At 38.1% G+C, this 24,736-nt stretch overlaps 1 protein-coding gene and 1 long non-coding RNA gene across 3 annotated transcripts in view; one reads left to right on the plus strand and one right to left on the minus strand.

The window, feature by feature from the left end:
- Window positions 1–2,952: 2,952 nt before the first annotated feature.
- The window catches only part of ELOVL4 (ELOVL fatty acid elongase 4), a 33,155-nt gene continuing 11,371 nt past the window's right edge, over window positions 2,953–24,736 (plus strand). The window contains 2 exon segments of the mRNA NM_001040419.3: window positions 2,953–3,229; window positions 24,206–24,393. Coding sequence (NP_001035509.1) covers window positions 3,130–3,229; window positions 24,206–24,393 — 288 coding nt within the window. The 5' untranslated portion in view covers window positions 2,953–3,129.
- LOC114677560 (uncharacterized) overlaps window positions 20,249–24,736 on the minus strand; it is a 54,327-nt gene continuing 49,839 nt past the window's right edge. Inside the window, exons 2-4 of one of the 2 annotated variants that reach the window (XR_013417024.1) lie at window positions 21,866–22,018; window positions 21,461–21,617; window positions 20,249–21,123 (exon numbers count right to left, since the gene is read on the minus strand). This is a non-coding gene — a long non-coding RNA (uncharacterized LOC114677560). Of the gene's footprint in view, window positions 21,618–21,865; window positions 22,019–24,736 lie in introns of both variants that reach the window. The other variant, XR_013417023.1, reaches the window with a different exon arrangement.

The raw sequence follows: 24,736 nt of genomic DNA on the forward strand, positions 1-24,736 counted from the left end.
AGCAAAATTTACTTCTAGAAGATTTAAAGTCTTTCTCTACAAACTCTTTAATTAGGTTATTTCGTTTTACTCCTGACTCAACAGGCTTCCAAGTTCAGTTTTCTTTGAAAGCAGAGGTTGTTGACAATATTACCAACATGGAAAGGTGGACTAGGAAAAAAAAGGTGGATAGCTTGATTTATGTTGCTAACCTTGTATGGACTGTAAGACATTTAAAAATATTTTGTACTGGGCGTGGTGGCTCATGCCTGTAATACCAGTGGTTTTGGAGGCCAAGGCAGGAGGACTGCTTGCAGGCGGGAGTTTGAGACCAGCCTCGCAACACAGCCAGTCCTCCTTCTCTACAAAAAAATAAAATAAAATAAAATAAAATAAAATAAAATAAAATAAAATAAAATAAAATAAAATAAAATAAAATAAAAAAATTAGCTAGACATGATTGTGCAGGCTTGTAGTCCCAGCTGTTTAGGAGGCTGAGGCAGGAGGATAGCTTGAGCCCAGGAATTCAATGTTGCAGTAACCTATGATTGCACCATTGCAATCCAGCCTAGCTGACAGAGCGAGACCCTGTTACTAAAAAGAGAAAAAAAATTGCTCTTTTATACAAAAAAAATTTATGATAAAATATCCTCTCCCTTAGGTTTTGTAGGTAACAGTATCCCATTTGCATTTGATCCACATGAAAGAACTCTCTGTTCTCAAAATTTGCAGATGCTGTTGTTGCTTGTATTTGCTTTTATTCTGTTATGATGCTACCAAGATTTTGGTTAGATGGCTGTCATTCTAGGTGGCAGACATGCAGGTTTCCTTCCCTTTGCACAACGAAACTGGGTAGGCTTTGGTTCTGGGCAGTCACTGGTATTTATAAACCACTTGTTCATGCCAGGCAATAGGGTTCCAGATTGGGTAAGTTTTATGTTCTGGTTCTTGCTATATGTTTAGACGGCTTATAAATGTAAATAAACATTCTACTTTTACAGGTGGAGTGTGGACACCGGGATACCTGTGTCACCGCCATTCCCAGTTGAAGGTTAGCTCATCTATGATTTTCTTATACGTGACTGGCGCCCCCTAGTGAGTAGGGACTTAAATTGACCTCCACTGCAGAAGAAAGACCAGGGAAAGCCGTTTTAACAATTTCTCCTTCTATTAAGTATTAATAATATGCTGCGGTTTTGCGTGTGTGAATGGAGGTATGGGTAGAAATATGTTCTCCTTAAACAATCCAGGATTCCACAGTATAGAAATAGTAATCAAATTTTTAAGTGAAGCTCGAACTAATCCGAACTTGGCTAGATCACCACCGTAAATGAATGGATATTTATCTACTCCCTAAACGAAGAGATTTGACTGGATTTCTTTTTTTTATAACTACTAGAATCTGTTACACATAATTTAGGATTGAGGCTTGAGATATTGTCATTCCAATCCAGAAAACTTTAGTTTTGCAAATATATTTCACAAATTAATAAATTACGTTTTATTTGGTTAATTTCAAGAATAGGGCATTTAAAGAAGTCTGTGTTTGCTTTAGTTCTGCAATAAAGTTCCTGCCACTCACAATAATCCTTATTATTCTCTGAAAGACATGTTATATTTTGTCATCATAAATATTTATTAATTATTGTTTATAGCACTGGGTTAGGTACTCATCAAACAACCAAACATAATTCTTACCATCTAGGATGCTTCCAATATAAAATACAGACAATATATAACCAGGTCAATTGGGAAATAGATCATTTCAGTATGATAAAAGATAGCATTCACATTAACAGTGTGAAAGGGCAGGAACAATAAGACACTTGACTCAGTGGTCTTTAAAATGTAGCATCCAAAATGAGCAAGTGGAGAAAAGGTTAAACAAGTAGGTGACACATTTAAATAACAAGTAGATGAAAAGGTTATTGGACTATTCTCAAAAATCTTGTTTTACGTGAGAAACCATCAAATTAGGAATTGCAATTAGTGTATTTTCGTTACTTTTCAAGGGTAGGCTCTCCTATACCTTATCTAAACAATTTTTCAAAATAAACCACAATTACTTTGTTTTCCTCTCTACACTAACTTGCCCTTTGCCTCTTGAGCGATTATCTTTTTTAGATTCACCTCAATTTCTTTAGGTTCCAGCGGACTTCACCTGGCAGGCCCTCTTGGTTCTCCCTCTTCTCTGAACTGCTAATGGCCTAATTTAGCAATTATATTGCTTTGTTCATTCCATGTATAGCAAAAAAGTCTACAGAACACATGCAAGCATTCATTCAATTATATGTTAATTTGTTTATGGGTCGACCCCAAAGTCTATTCTCCATCGCTGAAGCATGGAAGACAAATACCCTTCGCTTCTTCAGAGGCATAACACGTGCACTTCTCTTGTCATGGTGACAGGCATGTGCTGGTGGAGGTCAAAGAAACAGGAACACAAGTGAAATCGAGGTGAGTGTCAGGTAAGGACCAAAGCACCACGCCTACCTCATCCTTGCCCACAGAACACCCATTCTTCCCGTGTCCTGTTTCCCAGGACTTATCCTGGGCGGATAAGAAGTCACCCGTGGGGAGGCGGTGAATGAACTCCTCCGCAGGGGCCCATGCCCGGGAGAGGGGCGGGGAAGGATGATGGGGCCACTCGTGCCGGGAGGGGACAAGGAGGGGCCCAGGTGTCCCGCTCCCGCGCGACCGCGCGCGCCTGCGCAAGCCCGGCTCACGTCGCACCCGTGAGCGCAGCATCCCTAAGCCCGCGAGTCCCATCGCTAGGGAGGGAGGAGGGGCGGCCGGCCCCCCGCCCCCGCGCGCGGCCACGTGACGCCGGCGGAGGAGATTGGAGGGGCGGCGGCGCGAGGCGGCAGACTGGTGCAGCGCGCTGTGCTGGCGGCTGGGCCTCCACCACCACCTCCTCCTTCTCTCGGGAACCTTGACGACGCCTGCTGCTCGGCGCTGCTAGTAGACGCCGCTGCCGCCGCATCCCCGCCACCGCGGCGCCTCGAGGAGGAGGAGAAGACGCAGCCGGGCCGCCGCCGTTAGAGGTGTTCCCTGGCCGCCGCTCGCCCCGTCGGCCGCCACCGCCTCCGGAGTCAGCCCCCTCTCGGGGTCTCCTCTTTCTTTTGCCGCCAGCGCCAGCTCATCGCCGCGATGGGGCTCCTGGACTCGGAGCCGGGTAGTGTCCTAAACGTAGTGTCCACGGCACTCAACGACACGGTGGAGTTCTACCGCTGGACCTGGTCCATCGCAGGTAAAGCCGCTGACTTCTCCATCCTCGCTCGGTCCCCCGCGGGGGTCACCGACCCCTGGTCTCGGAGCGCCCGGGCCGGGCCCCACAGGCCCCCGCGCCCTGTGGCTTTCAGATGCTGCGGATCAGCGGACGGGCCGACGGGGGCATTGCGGTTGAACACTGGTTAATCTGATCCGAATGTTAAGGCCTCCCCTCCCCCGACACTCGCAGATTTTTCCTCTGAGCTGCCTCCATCTCTCATCAGCTCTCGGATGCGGGAGCTGACATATCAGATGGAGCCTGTACAGCCAAGAGCTCCTCGCAGGAGCCGCCCCACCCTCTGCTCCCACATCTCCCGAGCTTGCTTCACAGTTCTTCCCCGTGCACAGGATTCCTTTTAACATTTAGTCCTATTTTGTGTGGAGAGCGGGCTGGGGAGGAGGGAGGGCTTCAGGGGCAGCTGAAGGTACAGGAGGCTTCTTCAGCCCCCTGGTTGCTTTGACACAACCCTGCTAATCTTTTCTTCTATCTAGCTCCTTCATCTATAGTATAATTTGGACTGAAAAGTAAAATAACATTGTTTGGCTCCTTGAACCTTGAAGAATTGTTAGTTTCCGAGGCATTTTCGACAGCAAATATGTTTGAAGTGATTGTCTGTAATGGCTTTGCGCACTGCAGTGCAGTCAGAGGGAGGGGGAGGCCAAAACACCGGGTAAGAAATCAGTCTTTAGGAATGGGGTCTCTACAGCAACACCTAGAGGTTGTCCCAGATGCCTACATATATACAGTTCTTAAATCAGCAAACTTTTCTTTAGCTGTTGCGGTTAATTTGGCAGGGCTGTCAATTGTTTGATTTATGCAGGTTTCCTAGCGCCCAATTGTGATATTGTATTTTTACATTTTACCGGTTATTTCTTCATTTGCTTCGCTGCTTTTGATTTTAAAACATTGAAAAGTTTTTGAAATCTAAAATAAGGTTTAAAGGATTTCAGAAATGATTTTACGATGTGAATTTTTCTGATCCTTTTGCAGTATCACACTGCATCCTATCAGTGAAGGATATTAACGTTCCATCTTATGACTCTGCCTTCCCTACTTCGAAATGAAAATGTATTCCTGTAGTTTTTGTGTTTATTGTTAAATGAGACAGTGGTTTACAGCATAAGTGTAGTCCGATACATAGGGCTTATGTTGTGGGAAAAACGTTTGCTGGAATTATTTTTGTGTGAGACAAAATGATTATTTGACATTAATACTGCATTCACTTCTTCTTTTTCAGAAGATCTCAACTTTGACACTGGGAAATAAGCTATTTAATAATATAAATAAGCTATTTATTTCATTACAGCTGAAAATGGTTAAAATGCAGTTTTCAAAGGAGTGTTTCTCCAAGTTTTTTTTGTTTTTTCTATGTGCTGTTACACTGATGTTACACTGTACCTGCAAAAACTGGTAAAGATGTGCCCTTTCCTTCATGTCTATGATTTCGGTTCTTTAAACATTGCATCAGGGCTTCCCATTACACAATTGTATAGAGCTGAACATCAGCCAAGTTCTTTAGCAGGTAATTGCACTTCGCATACCTTGGAGTTAGACACTGTCGAGATCCTCCAGTCTCCATATAGCCAGAGCCACACCCAGGAGTTCTCAGTCCTGTCATTCCTATCCTATCTCGGAGCTTTCCCATCTCTTGAGTCTCAGAAGGAAAAATCGAGGGCAAAGGTAGAATACACCTTTCTGTGATGGTGAATTCCTTCCTAATGATGTTTGTGTTAAAAAAAACAAACAAACACACACACAAATGAAACAGGACATTTTGTGCAGTTGCCGCATGTGAAAGCTTGCTACTAGGTTTTGAAGGGCATATAGAATAATATAATATTGTGGGCCAAGCCTGAGAAGTGAGAGTAGCCCTAGAACACAAGTGACCTCTCACTAGCAGGCCCAAGGAAGGTGTTTGCTTGTGCTTTGACTATCCACTTACGAAACCTGAGACTGCTTCCTTGCTTTCTGTAATGAGCTACCTTATGTAGGCAGATGGTATTTCTTAACCAACAGAGAGGCTTAGTGGATATAGTCTGTTCTGCTGTACTGCTGTGTAAGGAGGAGTATTTTTGAGGTCCAGGCCGAGTAGACTTGAAGTCTGGTGTCCCATTTACGTTTACTCTCCTTCATTCTGTGCAACTCGTGTTCCCTTTTTTTTTTTTTTTTTTTTTTTGCACTCACTGACTCTGCTCTGATTCCACCTCTCAGCATAATTTGATGAAAATCTGGGTGGGGGATATCAAAGTGGAAAAGTAGCTTATTAGATGAGGTTAAACAAAAGTTGGTGAGTCAGATGTTTGGAAAGAAGGGGAAACAAAAATGGGCGGGAGAGAAAGATGGTCTTGAGAAATAGTGATGAGTGTGGTGAAAGGATGCAAATTATTGAGGGAGAGCAAGAAATGAGGTAGGCTACTTGTCCTTGGCTGCCCTCATTCCTAGTGCTGTAGTTACATGCTTCTTTCATTCTTTTATTAATTCATCAAGTGCCACTTTGTGCTATTATATCAAATGGTGTTTTAAATATCCAAACATATCCAAAACAATGTCTGAAAACTGGGCTTTTCAAAGGCACATGTGTAGCAAATGCAAAATATGGTCCATAATATGTTAACAACAAAAATGTTACTTTTACTATAGTATTAACACTTTGTACATTGGAATTGAAACTTTGAAAGAACTGTACTTTTAGAAAAACAACAAAAATAATTTTTATTTCTCTATATTTATAGACATTTTGAACGAGGAAATTAGCGTTGGTTTATATTAAAGTATAGGCTGGTGTAGGACTTTATACCAGTTGTTAGTAGGTATTCCATGTCATCATGTTAGTTTTTTCCTTCTATTCTTTCACTTCATAAGTACATTTAAATTATTAGGATTGGGGTCCTAGGCTCAAAGTATATATGTAATAAAAGTTGTATATACATTTTTAAAACTGATGAATCTAAATATTCCCCAATCTATGAATACCCAACTTTTCGACATTATTCATTTATTCATGCTTTTAATAAATGTTTAATAGCTTTTTGCATGCCTGACATTTAGCCTATAAACACCCTAGAGAGTTAGTAGGATGCTTACAGTAAAGCCAGGTGTCTCCTGTGAGGCCATATATCTTTTGAACATTTGTTTCTAAATAGCTGTTGTTCACAGGGTATGTGTGCTGTTGGTTGGGGGTGGTAATGGTTGGCATTGGCCCTCTTTTCACAGATACAGTACCCCACATTTTGGTGAAAAAAATTGTCCACTTGGTAGTTGCAGTTAGAGCATAACTTGCTGGGTCCTTGAATTCACTTTGGAGGGGTCAGAAAGGAGAAGGGATGAGTGGTACAGGAAGAGGGAGGAGAGCTGTAGGATGACAAAATGTGGAAGCCAGGCTTTTGATACCATTCATTCTTTCTGTATTTACTTGCCACGTACAGGCACAGTTCTAGGCTCTGGGGAGGGAAGGAGGACACTTGGTCACTGCCCTCATGTAGCTTGCAAAGTCTAGGGGGTCACTGTCATTCCCCTTTCCTCGATATCGTGGTCTGGAAGCAGTGTGATCTGTCAGACTCAGGCCTAGCTAGGTCCTAGGGAAGATCAGAAAAGTCCTTCCCTGCTCTTCTCATCTCTCCTTCTCCTACCTGAAAGGAATATACAGGTTGTTTTTAGAATATTTTAGCTGCTTCACCACAGTTTACTTCCCTCTGCCCTTGAATGAGGAGTTGATGTGACTACTGTCAGAGTATTTGGAGAGGGAGACTAGGGCAAAAGGTGTCAAAGGCAAGGGGAACAGCTTGACTGAAAACCATGGAAACTGGGAAGGTGCTTAAGGGCCAGGCCAGTGGGTCATCCAGGTTTGATGAAGCTGGAGGCTAGTGGGAGGGGATGTTTAACTCAGCTTCAATAAGCTGAAGTAAAAGCAGGTTTGTCTTAGGGATTGCTAGGCCCCAGAGGAGCATGAGTGTTAAATATTGCACAGTATGCTTACATTAATTTTATTATTTGTCACAGTTAATATTTAGTTTTTCATCTATGTTATTATCTAAAATAGGTTTCTTTGTTTGGCTTAGCCTGGTAAGGCAGTTTTCTTTGAATGTTTCTTTGAGAAAAGACATTCTGATTCCAAGTTGTAGGCAGCTAATTAAAAAAAAAAAAAATGAAACATCACCAGCTCCTAACACGGGATCTCCCTTGGTCACTGTTTTCAGTGAGGTCCTAATTATCCTTTACTCATAAGCTCCCTGAAGCCTCTGGGAGGTCCATGCCAATTTATGGTTTTTTGTTTTGGTTTGGTTTTTATTGTCTTTTCCTTCACCCCAATCTGATTTTTGGTGGCTGACTGCTAGACTTTAATAGCTAATGCTCTTGTCCATTCCCCAATGATAGCATACAGTAAAATATCCTATTGCAGGTGGAATTCCAGGAGGGTAAACAATGCAGATTCTAAAACTGGTGTCAGGACACAGTTTTAACTGTTTTAACTTAGATTCTTTGGCTTAGGAAGACAAAGTTTTAAGAATTATGCAGATAATTATATCACTTTTGTAATCTTAAGAGCCACAGAGCGCTTGGTCATCCTTTAAAAATTCAATTTGTTTTCTTATTTTTCTCTCAAGTCCTGTGGATAATGTCACCTGTAAATGATTTAACATTATTAACATAAGTATATTTCATTTATTGAGCCACTTACTATTATGAATTAGACATATATTAGCACACCGAAATGAGTAGTGTAACAGAGTCCATCTTTTTTCACTTTAGATGGCTTTTTTTCCTCTTCATTATAGGACATTTTGCCTATTAACAAAAGAAGGTGCTATTGTTTTATTTTCCATTAGAATATATTTTTTAAAATCTTATGGGTTTGGATTTCAGAAAGGAGAGGGGAGGAAACACATGGCCTTTTAAAGCTAAAGTCCACGTTAACTTTCTAGCTTGATCCTTCAGTATTCCCCTTCCCAAAGACCTGCAGCTCTAGGCAACTGGGATAACTCACTGACTCTTGAGTAAAATGTATACATGTCCACCTTTATGTTTCTCATCCCACCATTCCCCTTGCCTTTACCCATCTTTTCCCTGTTTACTTCTCCAGATAGCTTTTACCAGAACCCAGTACAGTAGTCCTCCTTTGCAAAGCCTTTCTTGTTCATGGTACCCTGGAGCAAGTTGTTGTCTCACAGGAGCTCATTGTCTTTAGCAATTACTCATGTGTTTCCTGTGCCATTCCTTCTATGACCCTAGTCTCAAACTGTGTAAACTTTCATTGTTATTTACCACTTCACTCGTTTGTATTTTTCTCTCCAACACCAGAGATGATCACATATATTTGTTGATTTGATATGTATCAGGAGATGATGCTCTTAATCTAGCATAATTTTGAATCTTCGTATATTGTGGTTGCTAAACATAAATAAGACTTTAGACCACACTAAATTATAGAAGGTTTTTGTTTTTGGTTTTAATGGAGACGGGATTTCACCATGTTGCCCTGGCTGCTCTTAAACTCCTGGTGTCATGTAATCTGCCCACCTCAGCCCCTCAAAGTGCTGGGATTACAGGCACGAGCCACTGTGCCCTGGCCAGAGAGTTTTTTAAAAGAATGATATTTTTTATCAGTTGGTCATTAATTCAGTTGCTGTTAACTAAAGTTAATGAATAAATCAGGCCATTAAGTAGTACAAAACAGATAAGAAATGAAGATTTCAAGACATGTAAAATCAGATATGATTGTTCTCTTCATTGTCTATGCAGAAGCATTGCCTTGTGTGGAAGTGAGGAGGGCGGTGTGGTATAGTGAATGGGAAGAATTCTGGATTGGGATTTAGATGACCTAGGTTTTAGCCCTGCTGATTTGCTGTGAGAGTTTGGACAAGTTCCTTTGCCTTTCCAATTCTCAGCATTGTTCATCTGTAAATTAAGAGGGTTAAATTAGGTAATCTGTAAGGTTCTACCTGACTCTAAAAGTCTAGATATAGATGTCACTTTCTTCATTCTTGGAATAGGTAAAACAGTTTCAAATAAACATACATTTATCAGGGATTCAGAAACCTCATTCTCTGTAATAAATAAAATATTTTCCAGCAAAACTGTTATCAACACTGCCTGAATAGTACAAATAACAGATTCTTATTTAGTCCTTTTTACTTTTTAAAATTTGCTTTATAAGAAATAGCTAGAGGAATAGAGAAACAAAAGTATACAGATATTTAAGCATCTGTTTTGAAATAACATTGCTTTTGTTGCTATAACACTATACCTATTTAATTATCTAGACTCCTTGAATAACCAAGAGCCAACTATTTTATCAAAAACAGTAGCAATAATATTAAAGAATAAAATTATCTCAATTATATATTACATTTATTTTGTGATACTCAGCTTTTGAGGACGGCATATTATGTCATTTTAGGCAAGTTATTCATGACTCTTTGGGTCTCTTATTTCTACCTGTACCGTGAGAGGGTTGAACTACATAACCTTTAAGACTTACTTTATTGAATCCTTATAACATCTCCTAAAACAGCAGCCTAGGTATCAGTCTAAATTCAGTCTTCATATTTTTCCAGTAGAAAATGTGAAATTTTAACATACATCATTACAAATGATTTTCTATTATAAACACTTTATATATGAGCATTTTTTACTTAAGTTTGGAAGTATAGCTTAAGATTTTTGTGAAATTGATGAAAATATGTAGGTCTTACAGAAGAGAAAACAAAAGAAACTAAGTGGTTTTGGTATCAGTATGTTCATTAACAAATCAAAATACAAATTTTTAAAATCTTTTCTCATATATTTTTCTTCACGAAATATTATATGTAAACAAATACCTTAGTATGATGTTTTATTTATGATTATATTGTATTAGAGTAAAATTTTTGGAATTTGAAAGACAATTGCATTAATCCATTGAGGGAATCAGTTACTCACTGTCAGGTATAATCACATAAAAGCATTTGTGATTTTGAACTGCAGAATTCCAAGAAGCAAACTTTTCTGTTTTCATTTTTATTCACTTATCAAACAAAAACCTGAGCACAGATGTGTGTTTTTAACTAATTTTATATATTTTTTCACACTCATGTACATAGCAGCATTATTCACGGTAGTTAAGAGTTGGAAATGACCCAGATGTCCATTGATGGATAAATGGATAAACACAACGTGGTATATACATACAATGGAATATTATTCAGCCTTAAAAAGGAAAGAAATTCTGACATGTGCTACAACATAGTTGAACCTTGTATACTAAGTGAAATAGTCCAGTCACAAAAAGATAATTATGTATGTGGCATTATGGTTCCACTTGTATGGACCCTCTAAAGTAGTCAAATTCAGGCTGGGCCCACTGGCTCATGCCTATTATCCTAGCACTTTGGGAGGTGGAGGCTCAAGGATCACTTGAGCCCAGGAGTTCAAGACCAACATGGGCAACAAAAAAATATTAAAAATTAGCCGGGCTTGGTGCCATATGCCTCTAGTCTCAGCTATTGAGAAGGCTGAGGGAGGAGGATCACTTGAACCTGAGAGGTGAAGGCTTCAGTGAACCATAATTGTGCCACTGCACTCCAGCCTGGGTGACAGAGTAAGATCCTGGCCCAGTAAATAAATAAATAAATAAATAAATAAATAAAGTAGTCAAATTAATAGAAACAGAGAATAGAAAGATGTTTGCTAGGGCCTGGTGAGAAGGAGAACTGAAGACTTGTTTAATGGGTATAAAGTTTCAGTTTTTCAAGATAGAAAAGGTCCAGAGATTCACAACAATGTGGATATGCTTAATGCTACTGGACTGTACACTTAAAAATGATTAAGATGGTATATTTTATGTTATGTGCTTTTTTTTTAACAACAATGCAAGAATTTCATATATTGTAAAATTAATGCATTAGCACCTGTAGAAATGATCTCTTCAGTGCTCAATGGTAAAACAGTCAATTCTTCTTTATTTTTTCAGTTTAAAGTAAAATGACTTTATAAAGAGACTATATAGCTGTTGGCTTAAAAAAATCCAAGTGGCTAGAAAGTAGCAAATAACAAGAAAGAAAACTTCAGCTTTGTATTTTGCTTTATAATCTTGCCAAGAACTTCACAATAACTCTGGGAGATAGGTCTTGAAGGCATTTTTCCATATATTTAGAAGTCCTTGAGATTTACAGAAGTTAAGTAACTTTTGTAGGTGGTCATTATAGTGCAAATGAGTGTGCACTGGTTGTTTTGTCCCTAGCCAACTGCCTTTGTCTTCCCATCACACTAGCCAAGCAATAAAGAAATAACCAGGCCTGTAATCTATGTTTCTCTTTTATTTTACCTTTCTTTTTTTTTTTTTTTACTGTTATCTACAAAGTATCACTGTTAAGAATGCTAAATCTGAACGCAGTCATAATATTACTAGAGATCATCTAAAGAAAGACATCTAAATATTCAAAGGTGCTATAAAGGCTGGTGTGTGAGATTAAACTACAAAGTGATATTTATTCATAAATATATATGAATAAATATGTGAATATATGTAGAATACGAAATGTGATATTTAGCCTGAGAAGATGGTTAACTTCCATATGATGGCGTAGGATTGTTTTAAAAAAGTCTATTCAAAGTGAATTATGAAAGTATTTGCGAAATTGCATAATACAAGAGCTAGAAACTTGTTAGTGAAAGGATAATGAAATTCATTCAGGACTAACAGTATTTTACCCAGTGACTATTCAACTTATAGAACTGTTAGAGTCAAGGGAAGATTTTGGCTAAAGTTCCCATTAACTCACACACTCTAATGGTATCTTCCATCTTTTTTGCTAAAGGGAAGCACCATTTCAATTTTCTTAAAGCTTTGAGTTCATTGGCAGCACTGAGTGGATGGTTGAACTTGGAACTCCCAGGTTAAATTTTATGACTACTTTTTCTGAGAAGCCTAGCAAAATTTGGAAACAAGGAGAGAAGGAAACTACTTGTATTCTGATCTTGGCTTCCAGGAAATGAGGCAGCATTCTTCGGCTCTCTCTCTTGAGATATATTTTCCCCCTTGAAATTGTCTCCTTTTCCCCTATGAACAGGCCATTTTCTGAAGTCATGAATTTAGACATCATCTGCACTTGGGTGTGGTGGCTCACGCCTGTAATCCTAGCACTTTGGGAGGCTGAGGCGGGTGAATCATTTGAGGTCAGGAGTTTGAAACCAGATATCATCTGCACATGATGAAACTCACAACCATTTATTGAGCATTTAGTATAGGACCATTTTAAGATGCTGTAGTACTGCATTTTATATACCTTATATTTAATCTTCAGATCATCTCTATAAGTTAGATATTATTTAACCATCTGTAGATGGCAGAAATAGACTCAAAGCTACATAGCTAGAAAGTAACAGAACTGGAATAGGATGAAGATCTTTCTCCTTCCCAACAGTGACCTTTTTATAATGCAGCATTATCTACTTACTTATTCAATAAATACCATTTTATTGCCCAGTAATAATAGTGAACATTTATTGGATGCTTACTAAGTGTCAGGCACTGTGTCCAGTGCTTTATATGTATTACCACATTTAGTCCTCATATTCCTTTGGGCTAGGTACTGTTATTATCCCCATTTTCCAGGTGAGTAAACTGACTTTCCCTGAACCTGATTCATCTAATACTAACCCTGTCAAATGAAATCCCAGTGTAACCCGCCTTCAGCTTGAAATCACACATTGATTCTCTCGTCTGTGTTACTGTCTTTTCTTCTTTACAGCTTCTGAATCTGTTCTTATTTTTTGCTTGCTCTAGAAAATTTTGTAATTTCTCTCACTTTCTACCATTATTATGATCTCTATTCAGGCAAACTTGCAGTGAAAATTCTTTTTTCCTCTGCTTTTTGACTCTGTCCTGCATTCTTTCAGGCTCTTGGGTAACTGTTACAGAACTGAGTTAGAGGAAACATCTTGTTTTAACCCTGTGCTGAATGACTCTCAGGGCATCTGCTCCCTCATACCTTGAGACATTGCAGCTTTCCCCTCTTTTGCTGGTGAAGGTCTCTGTTCCCTCCTGTCTGCCCATCACATTCTGACTTCTTTGCCACTTTTTAGCCCAGCCTCTTCCTTGTCTACCCCTGCATTCTGCAAAAGCTACCCTTTCCTCCCATTCATCCAGGTGCTCTTCCAAACTCAAACCTTCCATCCTCTTTTTTTGAGTATATAGGGGTTATAACAGAAATTTTCCCTGCTAATCATGCTGACTAAACAGGAAACTGATCATACTATTCTTCACCCGCCACCTTCAGAATCTGTTTATTTCTAGAGTGTATCTCAGAGTGTTCATTACCTGCCTCATTTGTCCGGTTGTATTTAAAAGGCCCTTCTCTTCTAGTTCTGCCTTTTTCACCTCAATGATAGACATGGCTTGAGGAATCTGTTAAGCATCACATTTTAGATTTGAGCCTAGGAGAGGCCTTTAAGGTATATATCGTTTACTCCCTTTGTTAGAGATAAGCTCTTTCCCAGACTCTTCTTGATAGCTGTTATCTACAGTTTTCATTGAAAATTTCTTTTAACAAATGTTTTGAAGACTCTTACATACCTGGCATTGTTACAGAGATACAGCAAGGAATAAGGGCTGTAGCATTGGCCCTCATGACATTTGTAAGAAATGGAGGAAGACATTGACTATTTCCTTAAGAAAAAGACTACAGTTACCCTTGAGGTACTTGCAGTGTACAGTGTGACATACTAATAGGTAACCTTTGTGTGTAATCAGTAAAGGCAAATAGATTTTTAATAATATCACTTAGTATATTAGTAGTGATTAGTAGCCAGATATTTAAAAAAAAAGGAGTTAATTTGCAACTGTTGGTTTTAACAAATTAAAGGATGGATAGTTTTAGGGAATAATATAGTACAGACTTCTTGGTGTCTTGAATATACTCCTGAAGCTGCTCAATATTTAGCGATTGTTAGACTTGTGTTCTTCTTTTGTTTATGGTAGATTAAACAAATATAGATGGTTTTAGAAGATGAGGAAGTCACTGATTTATTCAGATAGAATCTAGGAAGAAATCAAGCCAACTTTATTTTGTGACTTAATTAGTTGTTAAAGTAGGCTCACATTTCTGAGTAGACCAGAGCAGTGCTCCTTAGACTTTAATGTGTTAAGTCACTGTGGAATCTTATTAAAATGCAGATTCTGATTTAGTAGTTCTGGGGTGAGGCCTGAGATTCTGCATTTTTTGTAAGGTTCCAGGTGATGCCTTTCTGCTGGTGCATGGACTCTACTTTGAATAACAAGGGAATGGAGTATTCCTAATTTGTTTTGCAATCTACTACTATGTACTGTTATGGAAAAAGAAGAATTTTTAAACGTGCTTAAGTTATTAATGTAAATATCAAATGATAGCATGTATTTTATAGAAGATTTATTTATTTTTTATCCTAACAGGAATTTTGTATGTCTTCTAGAACCATATTATGTTGATCAGTAACTGTTGCTCATTTTACCTGAATCAAAAGGGCCAATGATTTGGTTAATCTTATTATCACCTTCACTTTACATATGAGAAAATAGTGGCTCTGAGTTTCAGGTTCATAGTCATGGGGCCAGAAAATAAATGAGAGCTAGAATTTAGGTTTTTAATTCACGTCTTGTCCCTCTCCCTGTATCAAGCTGCCTCTGCTCCATGTGACTCCCCTTGCCATCATCTAAGATGATTTTCTGCTGTATTCTTGTATACCTTTTATTTAATTCTTCTAGGGGTTTGGATGTTATAAACATTTTTTAAGTACTATTTTTTCTTTTGGGAGATTGTAGTAAAACTTTACTAACTTAGATTACTTGGGGAAGATAGTTTATTCTGACTGGTGGAGATCCTGAGTTGCAAAAAGCTTTAAAAGAAATTAGAAAAAAAAATAGGTTTATTAGAGGTTTTTAAGGAAGTTGCTTTAATAAAAATACTGATAATTTGTTGTAAGTATTAATTATAGTTGTTTGTATATTAAGTAGAAGTTACCTGAGTTAAATGAAAACTATTAGATTACAGGCATTTTATTATTTATTAAAATCTGGTTTATATTGTCATGAAAAAGAGTTTTTAAAAATTAGCCTTTCTAAATAATTTTAAAAATCAGAGTGAGAATTTTTATGTATTTTATCTCCTGAACAAATAAATACAGAATTACAAAATGTCTTCTCAGTCTGTCATAAAACGTTTTTTTCTTCTCAGTGTAAACTCTTCTAAGTTTAATTATTCATGGTAATTTTTATTTAATTTGGTTTAACTCTTCTCTTTGAAGACAGAGGAGGATTTAGTGGTTGATCAGTGTCAATAATAATGAAATGCCAAAAATTATTGAACTCTTGACAGTGTGTCAGATACTGTATACATATTGTTTTATTCCTCACAACAGCCCTACTATCATCTATAAGGCCAGGGGCACTAAGTAACTTCTTGGGTTTATTCAGCTAGTAAGTGAGGAGTCTAATGCTTGTAAGTCTGATTTGAGAGTCCATATTCAGAATATAGGTTGAGAAGAAAAATCCTGGAAGACATTGAGGGGCTTGACTTTTAAGTGGAGGGGCTCAGATTATCTCTGACATGAGACACACTGTGAAGATGTAAAGTTGGGAGAGAATAGGCTGCAGCAGAAGGGAATACGTGATGTCGGGGTGTCCATGTGTGCTAGGAACCTTCACATACTTTGGTTCATTTGGTTATCACATATTAACCCTATAAGTAACTATTTCCTCATTAAAAAAAGAAAAGGCAACAACAGTTGGTTCTCCAGCTATAGATTATGTTCCGCACCCTTTCCTTTTGGAAATTTCTTGGTCTCTGTGACATGGTTTTCTCTTCTCCTGCCTCTCTGGCTTATTTGCTGCCATTTCACCCACTCATCTTCAACTGTCCTTAGAGTCATTCCTTTTTCATGTTATTCTCTCACTCTACATGCTCCTTCCCTTGTGACCTCAAACTCTGGTGTGATTGTCTTTGTCCAGTGACCCCTCTGTGTGTCCACAGCCCTGGCAGTTCCTCCGCAGCACCGGAGGCTACTGGATGCCTCCACCTAGCTGTCCCACAAGTAGCTCAGATGCTAGATATTTAATATTCCCCTGATCGGTTTCTGCCAGATCTGCTCCTCTTCCTTTACTCTGTTCTGGATCATGACTTCACTATCTGTGTTGCTGGATAGCACAGAAATCTGGGAGTAATCCTGGGCTTTTCTTTGACTCTCCTCTCTCACATCCACAACAGTCGTGGAGTCTGTAGATTTCACCCATGAAACTTTCATACCTACCTATCCTGTTCATTGCCAGCACAGCTCCCTGACCCAGATTTCCATCATCTCTTGTATTCTAGTGGTCTCCAAGTCTGCCTGCCTGTCAGAATCACCTGGGGAAGCTCAGATCATGGTGTCCAGTCCCACCCGCAGAGATTTTGATTCAGTAGGTCTGGGGTAGGACCTGGGAATCTATAATTTTAACAAGCACATGATTCTTACATGGGTAGTCTAGCAGTAGACAAGTGTTGAGAACCACTGATGCAGCTGGTTTTCCTGCCTCTTGACATATCCCCTTCCCCTCAGTCCACACCCCACTGCCTCTACCATGATCTTTTAAAAGCCAAAACCAGCTGGGTGTGGTGGCTCATTACTGTAATCCCAGCACTTTGGGAGGCTGAGGTAGGTGGGTTGCTTGAGCTCAGGGGTTCAAGACCAGCCTGGGCAACATGGCAAAACCTTGTCTTTACAGAAAACACAAAAATGGCACGCACCTGTAGTCCCAGCTACTTGGGTGGCTAAGGCACCAGAATCGCTTAAGCCCTGGAGGTGGAGGCTGCAGTGAGCTGAGATAATGCCACTGCATTCTAGCCTGGGCAACAGAGCCAGACCCGGTCTCAAAACAAACAAACAAACAACAACAAAACAAATATTTCTTCATTATCTGCGTGATAAATTCCAGCATCCTCAGTGTAGTTTGTAAGACCACTTAGGGGATCATCACAGTCATTTCCTGCCCTCTTCCTTTGTATATATCCTCTCCATCGGGTCTGCTTAGTTTCCAAATTGTTTTATTTCTTGCTTCTGGGCTGTTTATACATTCAGTTCTCTCAGGGTATTCAGATATTCTCATTTGCATATCTCTTGTCATTGTGCTAAGGGAACTTTTATAGGTCTTTCTAATTCTGCCCCCTGAAAAAGGACTTTTCTCCCTGTCTGCCTGGCAAATTCCTCTTCTTTGAAAAAAAACTTCAGATGCCTGTGTTTAAACCCTGCCTTCTCCCCTTTTCTGTCCTACCACTGTACATAAGACAGTCCTCTGACATTACACTTATCACACTGCATAGCAATTGAATTCTCGTATCTGTCTCTTCCTCTACTAGTTGAGCATTAAGAGGTCAGGGACCAAGTGATCTGGCCAAAATCACTTCGCTCCAAAGGAGTAGTGTCTGACTTCAGAGTCTGTTCTGTCTATTCCATCATACTATGTGATCTTAAGATAAAAATCAGATTAAGAATAAAAACTTACTGGTGGAAGGTATTCAAGGAAAACCCCATTTCAGGTAGACCCCTTATTTTTCTTTTCTTTTCTTTTTATTTTTTTTTTTTGGAGAAGGAGTCTCTCTCTCTCTGTCACCCAGGCTGGAGGGCAGTGGCGTGATCGTGGCTCACTCCAACCTCCGCCTCCCGGGTTCAAGTGATTCTCCTGCCTCAGCCTCCTGAGTAGCTGGGATTACAGGTGCACGCCACTATGCCCAGCTAATTTTTTTTTGTATTTTTAGTAGAGACAGGGCTTTACCATGTTGGCCAGGCTGGTCTTGAATTCCTGACCTCAAGTGATCCGCCTGCCTCGGCCTCCCAAAGTGCTGGGATTACAGGCATGAGCCACTGCACCCGGCCCCCTCAATTTTCATAAAGGAATAATATGCAAATAGTAAAATTGACTCCTTTTACTGAACAGTTTTTGAATTTTGACAAACATCCATAGTTATATAATTGTTTTGTAGCCTTTTAATAAAGATAAAATTGTATGATTGCTGACCACATTAAACAAATCAGTCCCATTTGGCATAAGCTTTAGAAATCAGTCTCAAAATATTTTCATTACAAACTATTTTTTAATGTTTTAGGGGTCTGCAAAGGTTAAAGTGTAAAATCATAGATTCCCAGGTCCTACCCCAGACCTACTGAATCAAAATCTCTGCGGGTAGGACTGGACACTATAATCTGAGCTCCCTCGGGTGATTCTGACAGGCAGGCAGACTTGGAGACGACTAGAATGCAAGAGATGATGGAAACCTGGGTCAGGGAGCTGTGCTGGCAATGAACAGGATAGGGAGATAGTAATTCTCATTTTTAAAATAAAGACTTTTGCTCCTGAGCTCAATTTGCTATAATATTTGGCTTTAGGTTTGCTTAAATTTCATTCAAAACTAGGATGGGAAACCCATTACCAAAGGAGACAGCTCCTTCTATGTACAAAAGGGAAAGACCCGCTGGTCAGAAATTTCCTGAATTGAGGTGAAATTTACTTTCCTGTAACTTACCTTGGTTCTAATTCCACTCTCTGAAAATGGAGATTAAATCTGATTTCTCGTAAGTTCTCTTAGTATTTGCTGAGGCCTGTTTCTCTTTTCCAGGCTTTAGTCTTTAGTCTTTTTCCCTTATTCGGTATCATGGCTTTGAAGTATTCATGATCCAGGTCTGCCAGATGCAGCACCTAATGAAGGTACGACTTGGTTCCTTTGAGTAACTCTTGTCATTCTTTCTATTGAAGGAACTTTTGAAAGTCTCTCTTATTTTCTTTCCCTTGAAAGAACAGTCTTAAAATATAGCATTTGTACCTATAATTCAGAAAAAATCAATGGGAAATTTTCTCCCTTAAGATTTAAGTACATGGTGATTAAGTAGTGCCTACAACAGCTGCTAGGTTAAATGAGGCTCTTGCTTTACCTGCAGTGGCAAGTCTCTTGACCTCTCTGAATCTCATTTTTAAGATAAAGGGATCATTTCTAAATCTAAAATTTTATGATTCTTGTTTAGATAAAGGTTTACCTGACAACATGAAAGACTTAAAATTGTTAATAAACAGGCTCAAAATAAGAGCAAATTTACTAACACATGAAGGTACAAACATGTTAATAAGCATATTTATAGTATAAAATATGAAAGTAATTTGATAAAACAAGTTGACGAGAGTCCATTTATATTTGTATCATTTTTGTTTCCCCCTCCATCCCACCAAAACTTTCTAAAGAGAAACTCCCAAGAATACTACATAAAACGTATTTGGATCTTTGTACTATTTGGTGACAGGGTGTGACTTCGGTGGTGGTAACAGAGGTAGGATTTTAGTAGATGTTTTTCAGTCTTTTTTCCTAATGAATTCATGATGTGAAATCCCACTGATAACTGTGTAGGATTAGGATGTTGACAACATAATAGAAATATATCTCCTGTCACTCTAATATGTATAATCTACATTTGGATTCAGTACATAGCCCAAATGAATTAGAGGTTTTAATTTAGCTGTAAAATACTAATGTATATATTTAAACGTTTGAGTTAATGAAAATATGGATAATTTACTTTAATATATTTAAAGTTTACATAAAATACATGAAACATTAGTATTCATGATTTTCCTTTACTGTTTTAGTCCCCCAACATTTTTTTGGTTCAAAACTTAGGTGGAACTGTTAGTAATGGTGAATTTTCCTATCATTGTATGGTACTGTTGTGACACAGCCCTTTTTAGTGGAAAAGGAAACATGTGAAAGAAATATAGAATATTTGCATCTCATCAGAAGCACTAAAGGAAATATTAATGCAAATACATGCAGAAAGACAAACATAACTTGTATAGTATTATAACATGTAAAGACATGGAGGAATTTCATCCAAATATTATCAGAAGGTTGGGAATTGTTATGCTGTGCGTTAGGGATTGACAGTTACTACGGCTTTCATGATCATCCTGGGAGGCTGAAATTTTGAAAGCTCTCTGACGCTTCCGAACTAGAAGGGCTAATTTGAAAAGGGTGTGGTGTAAAATGTGGCCTTTTATAGGCTGAAAACAGGGATTTGTTAAGTGGTTGTTGAATTAATGCATGCCTTACATTGTTGGGCAAAGAAGTGAGGGCATTGCTTTTTTCCCCTGGAGTAAGGAATGAAGTAAAAGATCATTGAGCTTTATAGAGCACACATATTCACTAAATACTGGGTTGATGAGTTGTTGACTTGAGGGTAAAGTTATTAGGACAACATAGAGGAGGATCTGGGAAAAGCTGTAGGAAGGGTTCTTGGACACTGAGAAAACCTTGAATGTCAACAAATATACTGTTGGATTTGGCAGAAAGGACAGAGAATAGAGGAATAATGTGAAAACATTATCTGCTGTTTATTTATTCATCAAATATATTTTTAGGTACGTTGATAGGCCTTGCAATACAAGAATGAAAGACCCAGCCCCTCTTTTCAGGGAGAAAGCAGTTTAAAAGAAGGTCACTGGACAGTGTAATGAGTGCTATAATGGAATAGTAACATGTGCAGGTGCTCTGGCCATGCAAAATGCGTCCCGTGACCAGTTAAAATTTTCTTGATCCAGTTTTCCTCACCGTTAGTCTATTCTTCTTCCTAATAATTATTTTTAAAAGTAACAATTTTCAGAAGTTAAAAGAAACCTAAATGATCATCTAGTTTGTTACTGCTCAAAAGGGGATGGTCCATGGAATAATGGCATAGCATCAGTTAGAGCTTCCTGGAAAATGCAGTCTTCTTAGAAATGGGCTGCATGGACCGAGCATGGTGGCTCACAACTGTAATCCTAACACTTTGGGAGGCCAAGATGGATGGATTGCTTGAGTTTAGGAGTTTGAGACCAGCCTCGGCAACATGGCAAAATCCTGTCTCTACAAAAAATACAAAAATTAGTAGGATGTGTTGGTGTGTGCCTGTAGTACCAGCTGTTTGGGAGTCTGAGGAGGGAGGATGGCTTGAGCTCAGGAGGCAGAGCCTGCAGTGGACAGAGATCATGCTACTTTACTCCAGCCTAGGCAACAGAACGAGACTGTCTCAAAAAAGAAAAAAGAAAAGAAAATAAATGGGCTGCATGTCAGACCCATTTTTACCATGGGTAAAAATGATTTTGAGACTGTCTCAAAATCTGCATTTTTACCATGCCCACCCACCCCCCAACCTGGTGATTCATTTTCTCATTGAAACTGGAGAAACACTAATCTAGTTTACCTGCTTTCCATCCAGTTTTATAGATGGAGGAAATGAAGACAGACTGTGCACCTAAGGTCCTGTGCACAGTAGCACAGCCAGTGTTAGAACTCAGCCAGTCAGCTGGTCATGGTGGCTTCTTACTAGTGCCTGTTTCCTTCTCTCTTTTGGAAATTCTCTGTTGAATGAGAGAACAATACAGTGTACCACACTATATATAAAAAAGAATGAGCATTTTTATTTACTCTTAATTGGTGATACCAGCAACTCAGGAGGCTGAGGCAGGTGGATCACTTGAGCCCTGGAGGTGAAGGCTGCATTGAGCCGTGTTTGCACCACTGCCCTCTAGCCTGACAATAGAATGAGATGCCATCTCTTAAAAATAAATAAATAAATAAATAAATAAATAGAATCCAGTCTACTTACTGGTAGGGTCTTGTGTGCTTTCTTTGATTCCTCTGTTATTTCCTGTTTCTATTCTTCTATTGGCCTCTATTAGTGTTTCATATTGTAAGATCTTCAGCTTCTCACTAATGTCTCTTTCTCTCTCTCCTGTGGTAGTCTTCTCTTTAAATTTCTCTGTTGAATGAGAATGATACAGATACAGCATACCACACTACACATCAAAAAGAATGAGCACTTTTATTTACTCTTCATTTCTGGCAGAGTTTTGGACCTATTTCTTTAAATTTTTTTTTGTACCTGCCACTCAGAACTTTCTTTGAAGTCAATAGGAATTCTGTATGTGATAAGGGTGAAAGATAATCTGTGATGTTAGAAATTAAAGTCTCACAAATTTATCTTCCTGTGTTACGTGGAGTATGGCATTAATCAGAGTACTTTTGCTCTTTGTATAAGTCTCATAGGAAAAACAACACCTGTCTTACAGTTTGTGAAAAAGAACAGGATACCACAGCACCTCCTTCTCTGTGACCTAGAACAGAGAGTTTGTCTAAATGTTTCTTCTATAATATAGGGGGTTTGTCTAAATCTTTTTTTTCTATAGTATAGAAAAAGAAATGCCTAAGTGGATGCGCAGCTCGTGTTTTATGGGGGGACTTTAGCATTGAAAGATACGGTCATAGGATGATAATTAACGTAAAATGACAAAATGCCATTAAGAAAAGTGAACAGTCATTGATAAGTCCTTAGTGGCACAATGCCTTTTTAACAAAAGTCAGCCGGGCCATCTTTTAAGTCATTTCCTCCTTATGAGAGGTTTACTATCTCTCCTATGGTTCAAATATATTGGCTTATTGTTAACTCTGAAATGTGTTTGATTTGAGTGATACAGCTATAATGTCTATGAATAATAGACCTCCCTTTAAAACTATGAAATAAAATCAGTTTTTCTGTTTTCCTGGTTCCCATATGTGTTTTTCTTTCAAGTCATTATCACCTTTTTTTTTCCCATATCACAGGTCATCAAGCAATAGCTCACCTTTTTAACAACTCTAATTTCATTAAAACCATAGTTGTTGTGTCATTTCCTGACTTTGCAAATTATTTGATTAAATATTGTGTTTTATGTCTTGTATCTTATTGTTTATTGACAGTATACATTTTATATCTTGTATCTTATTGTTTATTGACAGTATATAGACACAGATTCATTTTTTAAGTAAGATATTTTAATACCGAGTTCACTAATCCAGAAGCATTTTGCACATACAGCTTTTAGTAAAAGTGACAGTCTAAATAGGGAGTTATTATAATCAACAATTAAGTTAAATTCATTTAGTTTGGTTCTAAGAACTTGAATTTTCTTTTACTACTTTAAAAATACATCATTTCCTCAAAATAGGACGTAAAAATGTTTTCCATTGCCAAGAATAAACTAGAAATTAGATTTGCAACCTATAACTGTTGTTTAGCTTTTAGAAATATAAAAATTAACATTAACATATTTTTATAATGTTAAAAGATTTTTGTTAATCCCATCCATATTTCATTATCATTCTTGTTTGAGAAATGTATTACTTGTGGCAACATTCCATTGTAAAATTGATTTATGGTTGCATATTTGAATATGCTGGACAATCAATTCATTTTAAGTAAAATAATGTGTTGCATTATATATAGTTCCACATATGTAAGTTATGTGACTTACAGCTCTAGAGAAAAACATTCAAGTTAGTTATTCGTGGGAATAAAATAAGTGCATGCTCTCAATGAAAAAGTTAGAAAAATGTCTTGAACATGGTGACTATTTAAATACATTATAGAATTGTAGTGAACTCTAACTTAATCTCTCAGTGCCCTGTACTCTTGTCTTCAGTGTCTCTAGATATCAGCAAATGGCTACCATCACCCTGTACCTCTCCAGTTAAATTCTTGCCTGCTTTAGGAGTGGACACACAGAGCAGCCTCCAGGCTGCCCTGAGAAATTTCACATGTATAATATGGAAGACAAATGTTTCCTTAAGATATTTATTTTCTGTGTATGAAGTTTTTCATTAACTTTTCATCCCAAGATAATCACCTCTGTTTTTAGTGAGCTTTATTTCTTGTTTTTGTTCTCCAGGGTCTCTGTAAAACATAATGTGTGACAACATAAGTAATGAAGCATAATTTTCAAAAGCCATTTGCAAGATTCCATATTGTTTCTTTGGTTTTTATACCATGTATTTTTTTTATTGGGACTCAAAGGACAGTGATCCATATTTGGTCAAATTCAGAAATTAAGTTGAGACATCTTGATTCCTAGAAAGTGTGTTTTATAAAACATTTATTGATTAATTTTATGATATTTTGTTTTCTCTATAGATAAGCGTGTGGAGAATTGGCCTCTGATGCAGTCTCCTTGGCCTACACTAAGTATAAGCACTCTTTATCTCCTGTTTGTGTGGCTGGGTCCAAAGTGGATGAAGGACCGAGAACCTTTTCAGATGCGTCTAGTGCTCATTATCTATAATTTTGGGATGGTTTTGCTTAACTTTTTTATCTTCAGAGAGGTATGTTTTTAAGATCACGTTAATAATTTTCCAAGGTTATTGGATATTTAAAAATGAAAATGTATAAAACCATCATTGTAATATTGTACCCAGACATAACTGTTAGCTACTCTAAAAGTACATTTTTGACATTTTTCACTTTTGAATAACAAAAAAATTAAACATGAAGTATAGGGCAGTTATTTAAAATGGAAGTCTGAATAAGAACAACTGGATTCTAAAAGAACCCTTATTAGTGGTTCTGGCATTGAAAGTTATTTAACTTTTCTTAGCTTTGTTTTCCCCACTTAAATACCTGCCATCTCGGGTTATTATCAGATTTAAGTAAGATAATTTTTGCATA

The sequence above is a fragment of the Macaca mulatta genome, chromosome 4 (genome assembly GCF_049350105.2).
Source record: "Macaca mulatta isolate MMU2019108-1 chromosome 4, T2T-MMU8v2.0, whole genome shotgun sequence".
NCBI classification, from domain to species: domain Eukaryota; kingdom Metazoa; phylum Chordata; class Mammalia; order Primates; family Cercopithecidae; genus Macaca; species Macaca mulatta.